Source organism: Pelodiscus sinensis, chromosome 29, assembly GCF_052426305.1.
Source record: "Pelodiscus sinensis isolate ZL-2025 chromosome 29, ASM5242630v1, whole genome shotgun sequence".
Lineage (NCBI taxonomy): Eukaryota > Metazoa > Chordata > Testudines > Trionychidae > Pelodiscus > Pelodiscus sinensis.
The window spans coordinates 4,546,862-4,563,520 of NC_143080.1; the positions used below are offsets into that span (position 1 = coordinate 4,546,862).

The window sequence follows — 16,659 nt, forward strand, 5'->3', positions numbered from 1 at the left end:
TCACGTGTGTAATTAGCAGCCGAAGATGCCCGAGGTCCTGTCTCCAGAGGGATCCCTGAAGCATGATTTCAAGCAGGGCTGAGACAGCGGAGGAGGAGGGGTGTGCAGCAGCGGGAGAGGGCCTCCCCTCCAACTGGGGGCACAGCCTGCCCGTGGGGGTCCTGGGTGGCGAGGGAAAGGAGGCTGAGCTGGTAGGAGCAGCGATGGCGTGGGAGCCTGGAACGGGGGGGCCTCCTGCTCTCAGCTGCGTGGGCCTCGATCCTGGGGCGTCGGGAGTAACCGGGCTCAGAATCTGGCCCCCGGAGCCGGCCGGCCGGAGCCTCATTATCCACCCAGTCCTGCCCTGGATTTGTTTCACACTCCAGCCAGCCTGTCCCATTGCTCGCTGGGCCCAGTGGAGAACCCGGTGCCCCCACTTGTCTCATCACACCGTTTCCCGCTCAAACGACCGTGGCCGGGGACAGACCCGGGGGAGAGGGGCAGACGCAATATCCCAGCCGCGTGGCCATGCCCAGAAAGCCGCTGGTCTGCCCCATCTTTGGAGTCCTGCCCCGGCCGCCACGAGGGGTCCATCAGGAGAACCGAGCGGCATGACAGCCGGGGGGATCCCCTAGACATCCGCGAACAACTCAACGGGGCAGCTCACGGGTGGCCCCTGCATTGACGGTGCTGCCTGGGAATCAGTGAGGGGAGGAGACCTGTGGAGAGAAGGGTGGGGCTGTGCTGAGTCACCTGCTGACGCATCCCTTTCTGGTGGACCGAAGGCGACCGGCGAGCCGAGGGCAGGCTGATGAACCGGCGCCCCCGGGAGTCCAGCTGCTGCTGGGGAGAGGCCCCACGGGCCAGATACCAGCACCCCCCGGGGTTGGCGGTTCTTCCTTCTGATGCCCGGCGCCTTGCGCTGCACCTGGGGGGTCGCCAGGCAGGCTCCAGATCGGGCAGGCTCCGGGGGAGCCAAGCGTGTCTCAGCCTGCAGGGTGAGTAAGTGACTGACACCCAGCGCCGGCTGCCAGGCCGGAGAGTGGCACTCACACAAACCTGGGACTGCTGGGTGGGAAGGGTTCCCAGGGGTCCAGTTTTGAACCGGACAGTCCAGTATTGGAGCTTTCTGTTCGGGAAACACATTGAGACAATAGAACTGTCGGGTATTTTCTAAATCAGATGGAATGTCGATTGTGATGGACTGTCAAGTGTGTCCCGTATGTTTGTTGAGACCATCTGGCAACCCTATGAGTGGGCCAGGCTGCCGGGAAAGCAGACAGGGGCAGGCTGGACCGGAGAATAACTGCCCCACCCAGAGAGGACACGGGTCAGTTGCTGGAGGCACCAGGGAGCATGATCCCTCCCCAGCAAGCATTTCATAGACTCGTGTGTAGGCTCCCTTTGTTCTAGGGTCCTCTGGCTTTTACTGGGAGGATCCTTGGTGCTGCAATCTAGCCCTAGAAAACTACAACTCCCATGATGCCTTTGGAAAAAAAGGAGGGAAACTGTAGCTCTCTTCCTGGCCGTGCAGGGAGAGGGCTGGGGGGCTCCAATTTGGAGAGAAGAGCCAGATTGCTGGTGTGGAGCCTTTTCCAATCCAGGAGGTGCTGCTGGGAGCCTGCTGGGGCTTGGATCTAGCCAGCTGCTTCAGGGGCTGTTGGTGATTGTCCCTGGGCCTGTGGCGGAGAAGGGCCTGGATAGAGGGTGCTGTGAGTAACTGGGGCTGTTTGGGAAAGTGCTTCCTGCACCGAAGACAAACCGACTCTGGGTCCAAAGAGAGGCAGGGTGAACTGCCCAGGGAACCAGAACTGCTGGCAGCTGATGGAGCACTTGAGTCTCCTTCTCCTCTTGGGAACAGACCCAGACTCACGGGCTTGGTTCAACACTCTGGCCAAGCTGGCATATTTGGGACCATCGGGAGTGAGAGATGCCCATCAGGGAGCTGTTGGACGTGGTGTTGGTATCGTAGGGAAGGTTTGCAACTTTCCCACAGCAGGGTGATGAGGAGGGGGCCGGAGCACATGACCTACGAGGAGAGGCTGAGGGATTTGGGCTTGTTTAGTCTACAGAAGAGTGAGGGGGGATTTGAGAGCAGCCTTCAGCTCCCTGAAGGGGGGTTCCAAAGAGGATGGAGAGAGGCTGTTCTCAGGGGTGGCAGAACGAGGAGCAATGGGCTCAAGTTGTAGTGGGGAAGGTCGAGGTTGGATATTGAACATAAGAACATAAGAACTAGGGTGGCAGTGTAGACATACCCTTATACTTCTTGCCTTCACCGCCTCCTCTGGCAAGGAGTTCCACAGGTTGACTATGCACTGTGTGAAGAAGAACTTTTGCTTATTAGTTTTAAACCTGCTACCCATTAATTTCATTTGGTGTCCTCTAGTTCTTATATTATGGGAACTAATGAATAACTTTTCTTTATTCACCCTCTCCACACCACTCATGATTTTATAGACCTCTAGCATATCCCCCCTCAGTCTCCTCTTTTCCAAACTGAAAAGTCCCAGTCGCTTTAGCCTCTCCTCATTTGGGACCTGTTCCAAACCACTAATCATTTTAGTTGCCCTTTTCTGAACCCTTTCCAAGGCCAAAATATCTTTTTTGAGGTGAGGAGACCACATCTGTACACAGTATTCCAGATGTGGGGGTACCATAGTTTTATACAGGGCCAGTAAGATATTCTGGGTCTTATTTTCTATCCCTTTCTTAATAATTCCTAACATCCTATTTGCCTTTTTGACCGCCGCTGCACACTGTGTGGAAGTTTTCAGAGAACTATCCATGATAACTCCAAGACTGGGAAAAACTCTTTCCCTAGGAGGGTGGGGAAGCGCGGGGAGGGGGTCCCTAGGGAGGGGGTGGAATCTCCATCCCTAGAGGTTTTTAAGTCCCGATTTGAGAGAGCCCTGGCTGGGTTAATGGAGTTGGGGTTGGTCCTGCTTTGGGCAGGACTTGATGACTCCCAAGGTCTCTGCCCGCCCTGGGATTCTCTGATTCTAGGGTGAGCTGCAGACACAGGTGAAAGGAAGCAGGCGGGCCGTGGCGTGAGGCCCAGCAAGAACTAACTGAGCTGTGGCACAAGCCGCCAGGGAGTTATTTAAGAGCTGGCAGGGACCCGGGTAGCGATAGGACAGGACCTGTAAGACATGTGAAGGGCCTTTCACCTCTGGCTACAGGAATCCGGCCCCCATTTCGGACACACCGCCGGGGCAAGCGGTGGGGGGAAGAAGGGGGTCTGTCAGGTGGCTTTGCCTCAGACGGGGCTTTCTCTTGGTTAGGGTCAGACTCTGCTTGTAGCCGCATCGGCGCCAAGCCGAGGGACGCCCCCTCCGGAGAGTCGCTGGCGGAACATGAGCTACAGCTTCCAGCCTGGCTCTGTGGGGCGCAGGCCTCATGGGGACGGGGTGATAGCTGCCCTGTGCGCTGGCACCCAGTCCACTCCCCAGTCTGACAGTCACCCAGGGGTGGAAGGATAAGGGGAGGGATTCCTCCCCGTCTGACTGGCGCCTGGTGCTCCCTGCCGCCTGCCAATCCCTGCCCAGGCCTGGGCACCGCTCTCCCTGGGGGTCCTAGGTGCCCAGACTCCCTGAGGGGGCTTAGGTCTCATTCCCCAGCGTGACCTGTTGCTCTCTCTGTCCCTGGCTGGGAAGAGGGGGGTGCACCTCAAAGCAGGTTCCCTTGCCCGGAGATCAGGCCCGGCACAGGGTGAGGGGCAGGGGCCCCCAGCTCACACAGACTGTGGCTGCGCTTGGCGCTCGGCTTGGCGGGCGGGGAGGGCGCTGTGGCTTGAAGGAGGCCACTGAGGCAGGCGTAACCATCCCGGCCTCCTCCCTTCTCCCGGCAGATAATGCCATGGACCTGGCCGCACTGCGGAACGACCTGCCCACCACCCTGGACAACCTGTACCAGGGCTGCCTGGAGCCGGAGCGAGCCAGGAGCCTGCCCAAAGGTGCCGCCTTCTCCACCAGCGAGCGGGACAAGGGCGGGCTGCTGCCCGGCGGCGACATGAAGCGCTCGCAGCCGCTGGTCATCCAAGTCTGCAGGTGGGGGGCAGCGCGTGGGAGGGGGGCGCCTTCCTGGGCCCCATGATTTTCCCAGCAGTGTCTCTGGCCTGTCCTGGGGGGCGGGGAGCAAGTGTCTCCATCCCCCCAACCCACACGGGCTCGGAAGCTGGCGCATGTTAAAGCACAGGGCTGAGAATCAGGGCTCATGGATTCTGCGCTTGGCACTGGGAGGAGCATGGAGCCTAGTGGTTAGAGTGAGGGGGGGCTGAGAATCAGGGTGCATGGGTTCTGTGCTTGGCACTGGGAGGAGCATGGGGCCTAGTGGTTAGAGTGAGGGGGGGGCTGAGAATCAGGGTGCATGGGTTCTGTGCTTGGCACTGGGAGGAGCATGGGGCCTAGTGGTTAGAGTGAGGGGGGGGCTGAGAATCAGAGCGCATGGGTTCTGTGCTTGGCACTGGGAGGAGCATGGGGCCTAGTGGTTAGAGTGTGGGGGGGGCTGAGAATCAGGGCGCATGGGTTCTGTGCTTGGCACTGGGAGGAGCATGGAGCCTAGTGGTTAGAGTGAGGGGGGGGGCTGAGAATCAGGGTGCATGGGTTCTGTGCTTGGCACTGGGAGGAGCATGGGGCCTAGTGGTTAGAGTGAGGGGGGGGCTGAGAATCAGGGTGCATGGGTTCTGTGCTTGGCACTGGGAGGAGCATGGGGCCTAGTGGTTAGAGTGTGGGGGGGGGCTGAGAATCAGGGCGCATGGGTTCTGCGCTTGGCACTGGGAGGAGCATGGAGCCTAGTGGTTAGAGTGGGGGGGGGGGCTGAGAATCAGGGTGCATGGGTTCTGTGCTTGGCACTGGGAGGAGCATGGGGCCTAGTGGTTAGAGTGAGGGGGGGGCTGAGAATCAGGGTGCATGGGTTCTGTGCTTGGCACTGGGAGGAGCATGGGGCCTAGTGGTTAGAGTGTGGGGGGGGGCTGAGAATCAGGGTGCATGGGTTCTGTGCTTGGCACTGGGAGGAGCATGGGGCCTAGTGGTTAGAGTGGGGGGGGGGGGGCTGAGAATCAGGGTGCCTGAGTTCCGTGCCCAGCACTGCCACTGACTTGCTGTGCAGCCTGGGGTGAGTCTCTTCATACCTCAGTTTCCCCAACTGCAAAATGGAGGCTTGTGCCACGGGGCAGGAGGGGCGCATCAGCTAGTGGGGAGACCCACCAGGAGGAGACAGGCCAACAGCCCGGATGGAGGCTGCTTCTCACAGGGCAACCAAATATCCCCCGGTGAATAGAAAAGGAGCCAGAGTCTCCCAGTCCTGTGCCACAGGCGTCCTCTACCCCCGAGTGGCCCATACACCCTTACTTCCCCAGTGCCCAGGCTGCTCAGCTGGGCTTAGCCCCGTCCTCTGGCTCTGGTGGCGCCGCAGCCCCTGGCATGAAGAGACGGCCCCTTGTAAAGGCTCTTTCCTGGCTGGCGAGCCAAGGGGCGGAGGGTTAATGATTCACTCGCCTGCCCGCCCCTGCCCTGCAGACCCCTCCTCGGGGAGCAGAGTGAAATCCCCAGACCAGCGGCTGCTGGGCAGAGGGGGCACCTTTTGCCGGTGCCGCTGCCGGGTCTGGGAATGTGCCGGAGCCTGCTAGGGTTGCCAGATGATTTAACAACAAATACCGAACACGCCCCCCCCCCTCAAAAAAAAAAACGCTGGGGAAAAAATTCTGTTGAGGGAAAAAAAGGGGGAGACCAAAGTTGTTGAGAAAAAAAAGGGGGGGGCACTGTGCCTTTAAATGGCCCCGCATGCCCCAGCCCCCGCCAGATGCGGCAGGGGAAATTGTCCTCACCGGGCGTCCGTACGAGAGAAACGGGAAATACCGGGCAGTTCACATGTTCAGTATTTTCTGGGTTTTTTACCGGACGTGGGACCCGAATAACGGACAGTCCGGGCGAAAACCGGACACCTGGCGACCTGCCGCTGGTGGCCTGGGGACTCGGCCAGGATCGGCGGGGGAGGGAGGGGGTTACCCATCCTGGACGTGGTCACGTGATCTCGGGGGGTTCGCGTGCCTCCTCCCCGGGGGTCTCTGCGGCTCTGGCCTCTCTGTGCCCTCCCGCGCCGTGCTGTGCTGGGCAGAGCCGGGGTAGGCGCCCCACGGCCCTGCCCTGCTTTCGCCCTCGCCCCGAGCCTCCCCTTTCTGGCAGGAAGCTGACGGAGGAGGAGCCGCGCGCCTCGTCGCTGCCGTCCATCCCCAACCCCTTCCCCGAGCTCTGCAGCCCTTCCAAGTCGCCCGTCCTCAGCAGCCCCTCGGCCGGGCAGGGCCCGCAGCGGGAAAGCGGCTCCCACGTAAGTGCGCCAGCGCGGCCCCCGAGGCGGGGTGGGCACGGCCGCTCCTGGGTGGGGGGGCGGCTTTGGCCACAGCGGTGGCTGGACACGGGGCGTCCCTGGGCCGGCGACCTGGGGTCTCTGCCTGGTTGCGGGAGGGGGCGGGTCCTAGTGGCTTGGGCAGTGGGGCTGGGCATCCGGACACCTGAGTCCTCCTCCCCGTTCTGCCACTGACCCATGAGACTCCGGGCGCCTGGGTTCTGTGTCCCGCTCTGGGAGGAGCGTGCAGCCTAGTGGTTAGAGTGGGGGGGGGGTCTGAGATTCAGGACACCTGGGTTCTGTGTCCCACTCTGGGAGGAGCGTGCAGCCTAGTGGTTAGAGTGGGGGGGGGGTCTGAGATTCAGGACACCTGGGTTCTGTGTCTCGCTCTGGGAGGAGCATGGGGCCTAGTGGTTAGAGTGCGGGGCAAGGGACTGAGAATCATGGCTGGGGGGGGAGCGTGTGTGAACTGTCTTGGGGAGGCAAACCCCAGCTCCGCCCTTTTTGCCCAAGGCCCCGCCCCTTCTGCTACCCCCTGTCCCAGGTTAGCACTTCCGCCTCATCTCAGCACTGGGCAGATATGTCACCTCCCCCCCCAGCTCCACAACTCAGTCCCAGAGCAGCTGGGCAGCCCCAGCCCTTGCAGTCCCGGCCTTCCTAACTTTCCATGGGCCGGAGCATGGGCGGCGTCACGTCGGTCTTCCTGGGAAGGCAACACCTTCCCCTGCCTGCATGACCCACCGCCCACGCACTGACCTGCCGTTTGCCCCTGGGCGACTCATTCCCCCCAATACTGATGGTGCACATGCCCCCCAAACTCCTGAGCTGGGGCTGTCCTGCCCGAAACACTCCAGGGCGGCTGGGCAGGACGGGGCTTGACAAGGCCGACGGTTGGTTCCCATAGGGACGGTCGGCATGGAATCCTGGTGTGTTTCTGTGGCCCAGGCGCTCGCCAGCTTGCAATTAAAGGTGGGCCCGTTTCCAGGCACCCTTGGAAACGTCCCAGCGCGTCCCACCTGACACCTCCTCGGGCAATCACGTTAACCCCTCGTGTGCCGAATGATGCCCCCCGAAAGCACCAAGCGCCCCCGGCAGCCGGGCGCAGCAGCGCACCCACCCCTGCTGGACACCAGAGAGGGGCGGGCGGCCCCACATGGGAGATAGGTCCCGAGAGGAGGTGGCAGCTGATTCTCTGCAGAGGGTTGATGAGCTAAAGCACCAGGGTGTCACGGAGCTCTGGATCGGGGGACCCTGCCCTCCAGGGGTCGATCCTGGGAGCGTGGCGGGGATGAACCCGGCGCGGCCTCTGCCCCCCAGGTGATAAAGGTCTTCAGCGAAGATGGCACGTGCCGCTCAATGGAGGTCACGGCAGGTGCCACGGCCCGCCACGTCTGCGAGATGCTGGTGCAGAAGACTCACGCCCTCCATGACGACAGCTGGTCCCTGGTGGAGCTTCATCAGCATCTGGGCCTGGGTGAGGAGGAGGCATGGACGCTCCAGGGGAGCCTCGCACGGCCGGCTTGTGCCTTGGCCACCAGGGCATGTATGCAAACAGAGGCTGGGGGGGGAGGAAGGAGACATGCATTGCCCAAATGCAAACACAGCCTGGTGGGGAGGGGGGGAAGGCTGGCTGCCAGGAAGAGCCAGGCTGAGCCAGTGTTGCAGGAGGGTTGGCAGGGTGCCTCCCTGACCCTGTGGCTTGCTCCCCCCAGAGCGGTGCCTGGAAGACCACGAGTCAGTAGTGGAGGTCCAGGCCACCTGGCCCATCGGAGGAGACAGCAGATTTGTCTTTCGGAAGAACTTTGCCAAGTACGAGCTATTCAAAAGCTCACCAGTAAGTACCTGCCGCCCTTCCTGCTGGGGGACCCAACCTAGTATGACCTGGGGGAGAACGGGGGAACTGGCCTTTCCCAGCGGGGGAGAGCCACATGTGTCCCTGCATCTTTGTGAGCAAGACACGAGCAGTGAAATTCTTCCGCTCCGCTCTGCTCTGCGCTGATTGGGCCTCAGGTGGAGCGTTGTGTCCAGTTCTGGGCACCGCATTTCAAGGAAGCTGGGGATTCATTGGAGAAGGACCAGAGAAGAGCAACACACAAATGATGAAAGGTCTAGAAACCTAGGAGGGAAGGCTGAAAGAATTGGGCTGGATTAGTTTGGAAAAGAGAAGACTGAGAAGGGACATGACAGTAGCTTTCAAGTACCTACAAGTACAAGGAAGAGGGAGAAAAATTGTTCTCCTGGCCTCTGAGGACAGGACAAGAAGCAATGGGCTTAAACTGCAGCAAGGGAGGTTTAGGTTGGACACTAGGAAAAACTTCCTAACTGTCAGGGTGGTTAAACACTGGAATAAATTGCCTTGGGGAGACTGTGGAATTTTTATCACTGGTTAGACAGACACCTACTAGGCATGGTCTAGATCAATGTTTCTTCAACATTTTAAGACCGAGGAACACCAAACAATCATTTTTTTATGAGGAACCCCAAGGATTTTTTGTTGAGGAAAAAAAAAAAAAGTCGGGGGGGAGGGGAGAAGGGTTGGGAGGAAATTATTGAGCAAAAAAAAAAAAAGTCGCCTGCCCCTTTAAGGGCAGCCATTTTGAATTCTGTCCTCCGCGGCACATCTCCGACGGCCTCATGGCACACTGGTGTGCCGCGGAACACGGTTTAAGAAACACTGGTCTAGACAGCGCATGGTCCTGCTGTGAGGGGCAGGGGACTGGACTTGATGACCTCTTGAGGCCCCTTCCCGTTCTAGGATTCTAGGATCTCCTGTGCTGGGGATGACCAAGAACCCCCCCCCCATTCCCAGAGCTGCCCAGTTGGGGATGATCTTTGAACATACTAAAGCAGCTAGACTAGACATCCACGCCCTTGGTGCAGGAGATTCGTGGCAGCGGATGCGTGGCAGCTGCCCAATGTGCCGGGAGCTCATCCACTCGTGAACTCACTGGTCCGGATCCCTGGGGAACCCATCTGCCACCCGGCCAGGCACTGGGCACTGCTAGGGTGCAAAGCCTTTCCAGGGCAGAGCACCCCGCTAACCATTGTCTCTCTCCATAATCCCAGCAGTCCCTGTTCCCCGAGGTCATGGTCTCCAGCTGCTTGGATGCCAACAAGGGCATGTCCCATTCGGAGCTCATCCAGGTATGCGCTGCTCCACTCCCCTCCCGGCGCCCTGTCCTGACTCTAGGCCATGTGGGTTGCAGCAGGAAGCCGGCTCTAAGCGTCACCCACAAGCAGCTTCCCCCGAATCACAGGCCCCGCGGGAGGCTGTGGAGGGGCGGGGGTGAAGGCGCCGGGGATGAACCCACCGTGCAGCGTAAGAGCTGGAGTGTCTGGGCGCCTCTCACTGTGGGGCCCGTTCAGTTCCATTCTCTTCTCGTGCTCACCCCCGGCCCGACCACTCCTCTCCTGCAGAACTTCCTCAATTCCGGCAGCTGCCCGGAGATCCAGGGCTTCCTGCACCTGAAGGAAGTGGGGCGCAAGGTCTGGAAGAGGTTTTACTTCTCCCTCCGGCGCTCAGGGCTTTACTACTCCACGAAGGGCACATCCAAGGTGAGGCTGATCTGACCCTTTCCTTCCTCCGGGGCTGGAGGTGAGCTTCCCGCCACCACTAGGGGGCACCACGGAAGGGGCGGGGCTGAAGACATCCTATGGCCTAGGGTTTCCTATAGACGTGGCTAGTTCTTAGTTACTCGAGGTGGAGTGGTCCTAACCTTGAACCCTGGATAGTAAGCTCAAAACATGGGTTGGACGTTACTTAGACTAAAGTAATAGCTCCTTTGGCTGGTAGCAGTAGTAGGCTTTTCTCCTGGCTGAGTGCCCTGTTGGTGCTACATAGACATACGCATGTGCAGGGCCCAAATTCATGGCTATACAAAATACGTCACGCACCGTGAAATCTGGCCTTGAGTGGGCTTTTACCCTGCACGATACAGATTCCAGGAGGAAGACCAGTATTTTTTAAATTGGGGGTCCTGACCCAAAGGGGAGTTGTGGGGGATCACAAGGTGATTTGGGGAGGGCCATGGTTTGGGCAGCTGGAGAGCCGTGGTTGGAACGCTGGCTGGGTGCCCCGCGCTGAAGGCAGCACCCGCCAGCAGCAGCGCAGAAGGAAAGGTAGCAACACCATGTCCATGTCGCCCTTCCTGCTGTGCTGCTGCCTTCCGAGCTGGGTGGCGGCTGCTGACTAATGGTCTCGCTACACTGCCACCCTAGTTCGAACTACGGTGGCTAACGGAGGCATTCGAAGTTGCAAATGAAGCCCGGGATTTAAATATCCCGGGCTTCATTTGCATGTTCCCGAGCGGGCGCCATTTTTAAATGCCCGTAGTTCGAACGGCCTGCCCGCGGCTACACGCAGCACGGACTACGTAGTTCGAATTAAAGCTCCTAATTGGAACTACCGTTACCCCTCCTGCAAGGAATACTGGGATGGGTTCCCTAGGGAGGTGACGGAATCTCCCACCTAGAGGTGTTTAAGTCCTGGCCTGACAGAGCTCTGGCTGGGATGATTGAATTGGGGTTGGTCCTGCTTTGGGCAGGGGGCTGGACTCCTGAAGTCTCGAGATTCTCTGATCCTTGGATTCCTCTCCCAGGACCCACGGCACCTTCAGTATTTCGCTGACCTCAACGAGTCCAACGTCTACTTCCTCACCCACGGCAAAAAGCACTACGGCACGCCCACCGACTTCAGCTTCTGCATCAAGGTGAGGGCGGCCAGGGCGTTCCAAGGGGGCGTGGCTGCCACCTGGCTGGCACCCTCGCGGCCTCCGCTGCCAGTGAAGCCATCCCTGCCCAAACAGGGGGCCCGATCCATCCCTGCTGTAATCCCAGCAGACATCCAGAGGGTTCCACCAGGATGCAAAGCCTTTTGGGGTGGAAGGGGCGGTAGGAACCCCAGCAGCGCAGGGCACGTAGCGAAAGGGAGGCTGGGAGTCTGGGCTCCTGGAGTTGAGTGGATGAGCAGAGGGGCCTGCGGGACGGGACTCCAGGGCTCTGTTCCCAGCAATCAGAGATTGAGGTGTAATGGGAGGGGAGGGCTGGCTCTATCCCAGCTCTGGGAGGGAAGTGAGTCCTAGTGGTGAGAGCCAGGAGCCAGGGATGAGAACTCCTGGGTTCTTTTCCCAGCTCCCCCAGAGACTCCTTGGGCCAGGCCCGTGCCTCGTTTTCCCCTCCCTGCCATAGGGTGATCGGCGCTGGCAGGCGGGGAGGGCGGGCGCGGGAGCCAGCCCCTGTGCTTATCACCCTGGCTTTGCTCCGCAGCCCTACAAGGCGCGCAGCGGCACGAAGGGCCTCAAGCTGTTCTGCAGCGAGGACGAGCCGAGCCGCACCTGCTGGATGGCCGCCTTCCGCCTCTTCAAGGTACCAGCCCCTGCCCCCTGCTGCCCTCCCGCGGGCAGGCGAGAGCCCACAGCGACCCCTGCTGGCCTGCTCTCAGGGAGCCAGCGGGAAGTTCACACCCTGCCGCAGCCTCCCCTGGACAGCCAGGAGCAGGAGGGAGGCCCGAACTGAGCACTGAGCCCTCGCTCCCTGAGTCAGGGCACGAGGAAGAAGAGCCGGTGCCCAGCCCCTGCCCTCCCAAAAGGGCTAGCCCCAGATGGGAAGGGCGCACGCCCCCAGCCAGCCCCCTTCACCTGCCTGTGGCTTAGCAAGGCGGCCTGCAGGACAGCCCGGGGAGCGGCTGCAGCCGAGCACCCCAGCCAGCTGGCTTCTTGCATGGACGCCGCACCGGGGCGCAGCCGCTTCCTTTCCCCTCTGGTCTCCAGAGCAGCGCAGAGGCCAGAAAGGCGCCTGCGTCGCGTCCGTGGAGGACCGAGGAGCAACAGCCGGGACTGGCCTCCGTGAAAGAGGCCGAGTGGCCGCGCTCGGCTGGGCGGTGCTCCGCCGCTAACACCAGCTGTTCCCTTCGCAGTACGGCGTGCAGCTGTACCGGAACTACCAGCAGTCCCAGTCCAGACGCAGCCAGCCCTCCTGGATCGGCACCACGCCCCTGGTGAGCGCCGCACCCGGGAACCCTCCTCGGCAGCGTCTCCAGGGGACGCCTCCCTCCCCCCCGCCACGGGCCGTGGGTTCCAAATTGCAATGCGCTGCGGTGGCCCCGTCCCCACCATCCTCCTTCGTCCTTCCCCCGTGAAACACACTGATGGTCCTGTATCTCGACCCCTCCAGGTCTCCTGTGGGCGCATCAGGAGAGCCTGTTTCCTCCTCCCGCCACTAGGGGCTTGATGATTGCCGGCAGCGTAGGGCGCTGGTGGAAGAATGGGGATTTCCCTTGGAAAGAGGGGGCGGTGCATCATGGGAGGCCCTGGCCAGGGTGCATCCTGGGAGGTGTAGTCCAGCTGGGGAGCTGGGCCCATAGAGAAGCATGGCAGCAGGGGCCAACTGAACTACAGCTCCCATGAGGCACGGTGGCAGGCTTTCCAAATCAAGCCTTTCCGGGCGTGGGGGAGTTTGTTTTTCAGAAATGGTCATGTTTTGCAAAAAAAAAAAAATTGCTTCATCAAAACCCCAATTTCCCACTGAAAAACCAGTTTAGGTGGGAGGAAATTTGCAACTGGCCCGTCGCTGGGGCTCCCCCACCCACCTCTCCCGGGGCAGGCGTGCGGTGCCAGCCAGGCGTGGTGCAGTTCTGAAAGTTCGTGAACACAGAACGAAAGGGGAGCTGGCCCCAGACAGCGCCCTCCGGAGTCAGTGCTGGGTGCCGAGGGGAGGGCAAGGAGACTGGTGCCTGGATCTGACCCGTTGGGTCCGTCTGGGGGTGACGTATCAGGTTCTGTCTGCGTGGCTCTCCTAACCGCACCTCCAGAGGGTGAACTCTCCGGCGGGCACCAGTCGGCCCCTTAGCTGCGCCCCCAAAGCTGACATGGATCTGAGATCCCGGCGGGGGAAGGAGCCTGGGATTGCGGGTTCGAATCCCACGCCCCCCTCCTCCACCGCCCTGGGAGCAGCTGAGCAGCCACCACCAGCTTCTGGCAGGGGGCGGGCGGGCGGCTTGCTCTGGGGCTGTGCTCGGCGGTGTTAACCCATGTTAGCCGTGGACCAAACGATCTAGTTTTAAACAGCAAATCGCCCCCTCCTAGCAGAGCTGTCAGAAGGGCTCGGCTCTCACAGCAGGGGCGTAGCATGTTGGAAAATGTGACCCCCCCGGCCTGGCCTCAAGCAGTCACTGGAGCACATCCGTCCACAGTGACGTGCCCTACGGGACCTCTGCAGAAGGGGCACAGGCAGAAGCCGGTTGGTACCTAGTGAGGTAGCTGGCCAGGAAATGGTTCTTTGCAAACACCCAGGGATCCATGGGCAGTGGCAGGATGCGATCCTGCCCATAAAGCAGCTCTGATTTCTAAGCCCCGTTCGGGCTAGGAAGAGGCCCTGCGTATGCCCAGAACGTCTATGTCCCAGCACCGAGAGGCACTCAGCTCCCTTGCTGAGAGGACTCAGAGCTGGCCTAATGGGACCGCTCAAAGCTGCTTGCAGGGCATTAAATTCTCTGTCCCATGGCGTCTTCCAGTGCAGGGCCCCCCCTTCCAGGGGTTATAGTGGACCACAAGTTAAATATGAGTCAGCAGTGTGATGCTGTTGCAAAGAAAGCCACCATGATTCTGGGGTGTATTAACAGGTGTGTTGTGAGCAAGACACGAGAAATCCCTCTTCCGCTCTACTCTGCGCTGGTTAGGCCTCAATTGGAGTGTTGTGTCCAGTTCTGGGCACCGCATTTCAAGAAAGAGGTGGAAACATTGGAGAGGGTCCAGAGAAGAGCAAGGAGAATGATGAATGGTCTAGAGAACATGAGCTATGAGGGAAGATTGAAGGAATTGGGTTTGTTTAGTTTAGAAAAGAGAAGACCGAGAGGGGACATGACAGCAGTTTTCAGGTATCTAAAAGGGTGTTATGAGGAGGGAGCAAACTTGTTCATCTTGGCCTCTGAGGATAGAACAAGAAGCAAGGGGCTTAAACTGCAGCAAGGGAGGTTTAGGTTGGACATTAGGAAAAAGTTCCTAACTGTTAGGGTGATGAAACACTGGAATAAATTGCCTAGGGAGGTTGTGGAATCCCCATCTCTGGAGATACGTAAGAGCAGGTTAGATAAATGTCCATCAGGGACGGTCTAGACAGTATTTGGTCCTGCCATGAGGGAGGGGACTAGACTCGATGACCTCTCGAGGTCCCTTCCAGTCCTAGTATTCTATGATTCTATGATTCTTCCCCATCCCTGTGGCTCCGGTGTCTCTTCTCAGCTCTTGCTTCCTCCCCCAGAGGAGCATGTCTGACAACACCTTGGTGGCCATGGATTTCTCGGGCTGCACGGGCCGCGTGATCGAGAACCCCAACGAGGCGCTGACGGTGGCCCTGGAGGAAGCTTATTCGTGGCGGGTGAGTCGGGGCTTCCATGCAGGGCGGGACGTCAGAGGCCAGGCGGGGAAGTGGGCTGCGGCCGGAGGCGGCCTTGCGGCCATGTCTCGTCATCACGCCACCCGAGCAGCTGCCGGCGGCCGGCTTATCGGCACAGGGCGCGGCACCGGTTTCGCTTCAACTGGCTGGCGGAGGCAGTGCGGTGGGAGCTGAGATGACCCGGGCGGTTTTAGAGAGACGAGGCGGGGGAGGTGACATCTTTTACTGGACAAACCTCAGCGGGTGAAAGACAAGCTCCTGAGATCCACAGAACTCTTCCTCTAGCCTGGGAGAGGTGCGGTCCCCTCAGCTCAGCTCCATCCGCTGCCAGTAGGATGCAGCGTCCTTGTGCCAGACTGGAATGAGGCTCCTACAGTCGCCCTCACATCGTGGGTTCCCCCTGCTGCGGCCGGGCTCTTGCCCTGTCTGGGTCTGTCCCAGGCCGTTCACCAGGGTGCTGATTTCTGCTTGGGTTTCCCATGAAAGTAGCATCGCGCCAAGTCCTAATGACAGCACTGCCCGGTAACGCCCTGCTCCTTCCTTCCCATGCTGCAGAAGAAGACGAGTCACCGGTACAGTCTGCCAACGCCTGGCCAGGGCTCCCTGCTCAGCACAAGTGAGTGGCGATCCCGCTGCCCTGTTCCCGTTGGCTGAGGGGTGGGTGAGGAGCGGCCCTTCCTAACGGGATTCGGGGCTTGATCGATGGGGAGCCAGAACCGGACGCTGACGGGACACAATGAGCCCAGTTCCTCTGAACCTGGTGTCCGTGCCAAGTGAGCGTGAAACACGAGGGGTGGGTGGTATCTTACACACTCCCTGTGCTAGTGCAGAGGCACAAAGTGGAAGGCAACTGAGATGGGGGCTTGTTCTAAAAGTGAATGTTGAAGGGAACGGCCTTATAGCAAAGGTGTTCAATAAAGACTCATGTTCAGTCCATGGCTCTGCCACAGTCTCCGTGAGTGACCTTGGGCAAGTCACTTGATTGGTCTGTGCCTCAGTTTCCCCTCCTCCCTTTTGTCTGTCTAAAGCATGGAAGCCCTCTGGGCAGGGACTGTCTCGCTCTGTGTCTATGCAGCATCCATCACAAAAGGGCCCTGATCTCAGCTGGGGCCAGTGCGACGTTAATTTATTATTTGTGGTGCGGTAGCACCTAGAAATCGCAGTCACAGACCAGACTCCTTTGGTAGTAGGTGCTGTGCAGAGAAAGAGCAAAGAGACAGTCCCTGCTGCAAAGAGTGTGCCTTTTTTTCTCCTTTTTCCTTTCTCCAATACCCCTTCAGTTTTGCAAACCCCAATTGACCAACTTTCTCTGTGAAAGAGCTGGTAAGAGTCAGATCGAAAAAGCTTCTCTTCCTCCATTTTCTCTTCTCAGCCATCCATCGAACACAGCCATGGTTCCACGGGCGGATCTCGAGGGAAGACACACAGCGATTGATAATCCAGCAGGGATTAGTGGATGGGTATGGACAGACTTCGAACACTGATCATGTGGCTTCTATTAACTCAGAGTAGGCATTAACTTGAGGGACTCCCTGCTGCAGGATGCCAGAGAGGCCAAGTGTTTAGTGAGGTTCCAGAGATGTGTATGCCCGGCGATTTAATCTCCAGGCTCACAATATTTTCCTTAAAGTGTTTCCTTAAAGGCATTTTCCTTAAAGTCCCAGCTCCTGGAGACATGTGACATGAGAATCTCACCTTTATTTTTTAAACAAATAACTTTAAAACCCTCATTTAAAACTATCTAATTATTTTAAAGATAAATCTCATGCTTTTTGTGGCCCGACTCATGATTTTGAATAATTAGAGTTGGCAGGGCTGCTTTTGTGGATAAGCTGAGCACCAGCAGCGATTCTAGAGAGGACAAAATGAGAAAGGAAATTGATCTTCATGCTTTAGGGCACCCATCAGTTTTGGGGTGAGGAGGGAATGTACCCTCCTTAGCACAGG

The 16,659-nt window shown here is 59.3% G+C and overlaps 1 protein-coding gene across 5 annotated transcripts in view; it reads left to right on the forward strand.

Annotated features, from left to right (window-relative positions):
* GRB7 (growth factor receptor bound protein 7) overlaps positions 1-16,659 on the forward strand; it is a 52,855-nt gene that overhangs the window by 32,058 nt on the left and 4,138 nt on the right. For 4 of the 5 annotated variants that reach the window (XM_075911587.2, XM_075911584.2, XM_075911585.2 and 1 more), the window contains 12 exons: positions 3,827-4,025; positions 6,162-6,303; positions 7,639-7,795; positions 8,034-8,155; positions 9,388-9,465; positions 9,739-9,876; positions 10,920-11,030; positions 11,587-11,685; positions 12,236-12,316; positions 14,578-14,694; positions 15,268-15,328; positions 16,085-16,172. In XM_075911587.2, coding sequence (XP_075767702.1) covers positions 3,835-4,025; positions 6,162-6,303; positions 7,639-7,795; positions 8,034-8,155; positions 9,388-9,465; positions 9,739-9,876; positions 10,920-11,030; positions 11,587-11,685; positions 12,236-12,316; positions 14,578-14,694; positions 15,268-15,328; positions 16,085-16,172 — 1,385 coding nt within the window. In that variant the 5' untranslated portion in view covers positions 3,827-3,834. The remainder of the gene's footprint in view (positions 1-3,826; positions 4,026-6,161; positions 6,304-7,638; positions 7,796-8,033; positions 8,156-9,387; positions 9,466-9,738; positions 9,877-10,919; positions 11,031-11,586; positions 11,686-12,235; positions 12,317-14,577; positions 14,695-15,267; positions 15,329-16,084; positions 16,173-16,659) is intronic. The other variant, XM_089774075.1, reaches the window with a different exon arrangement.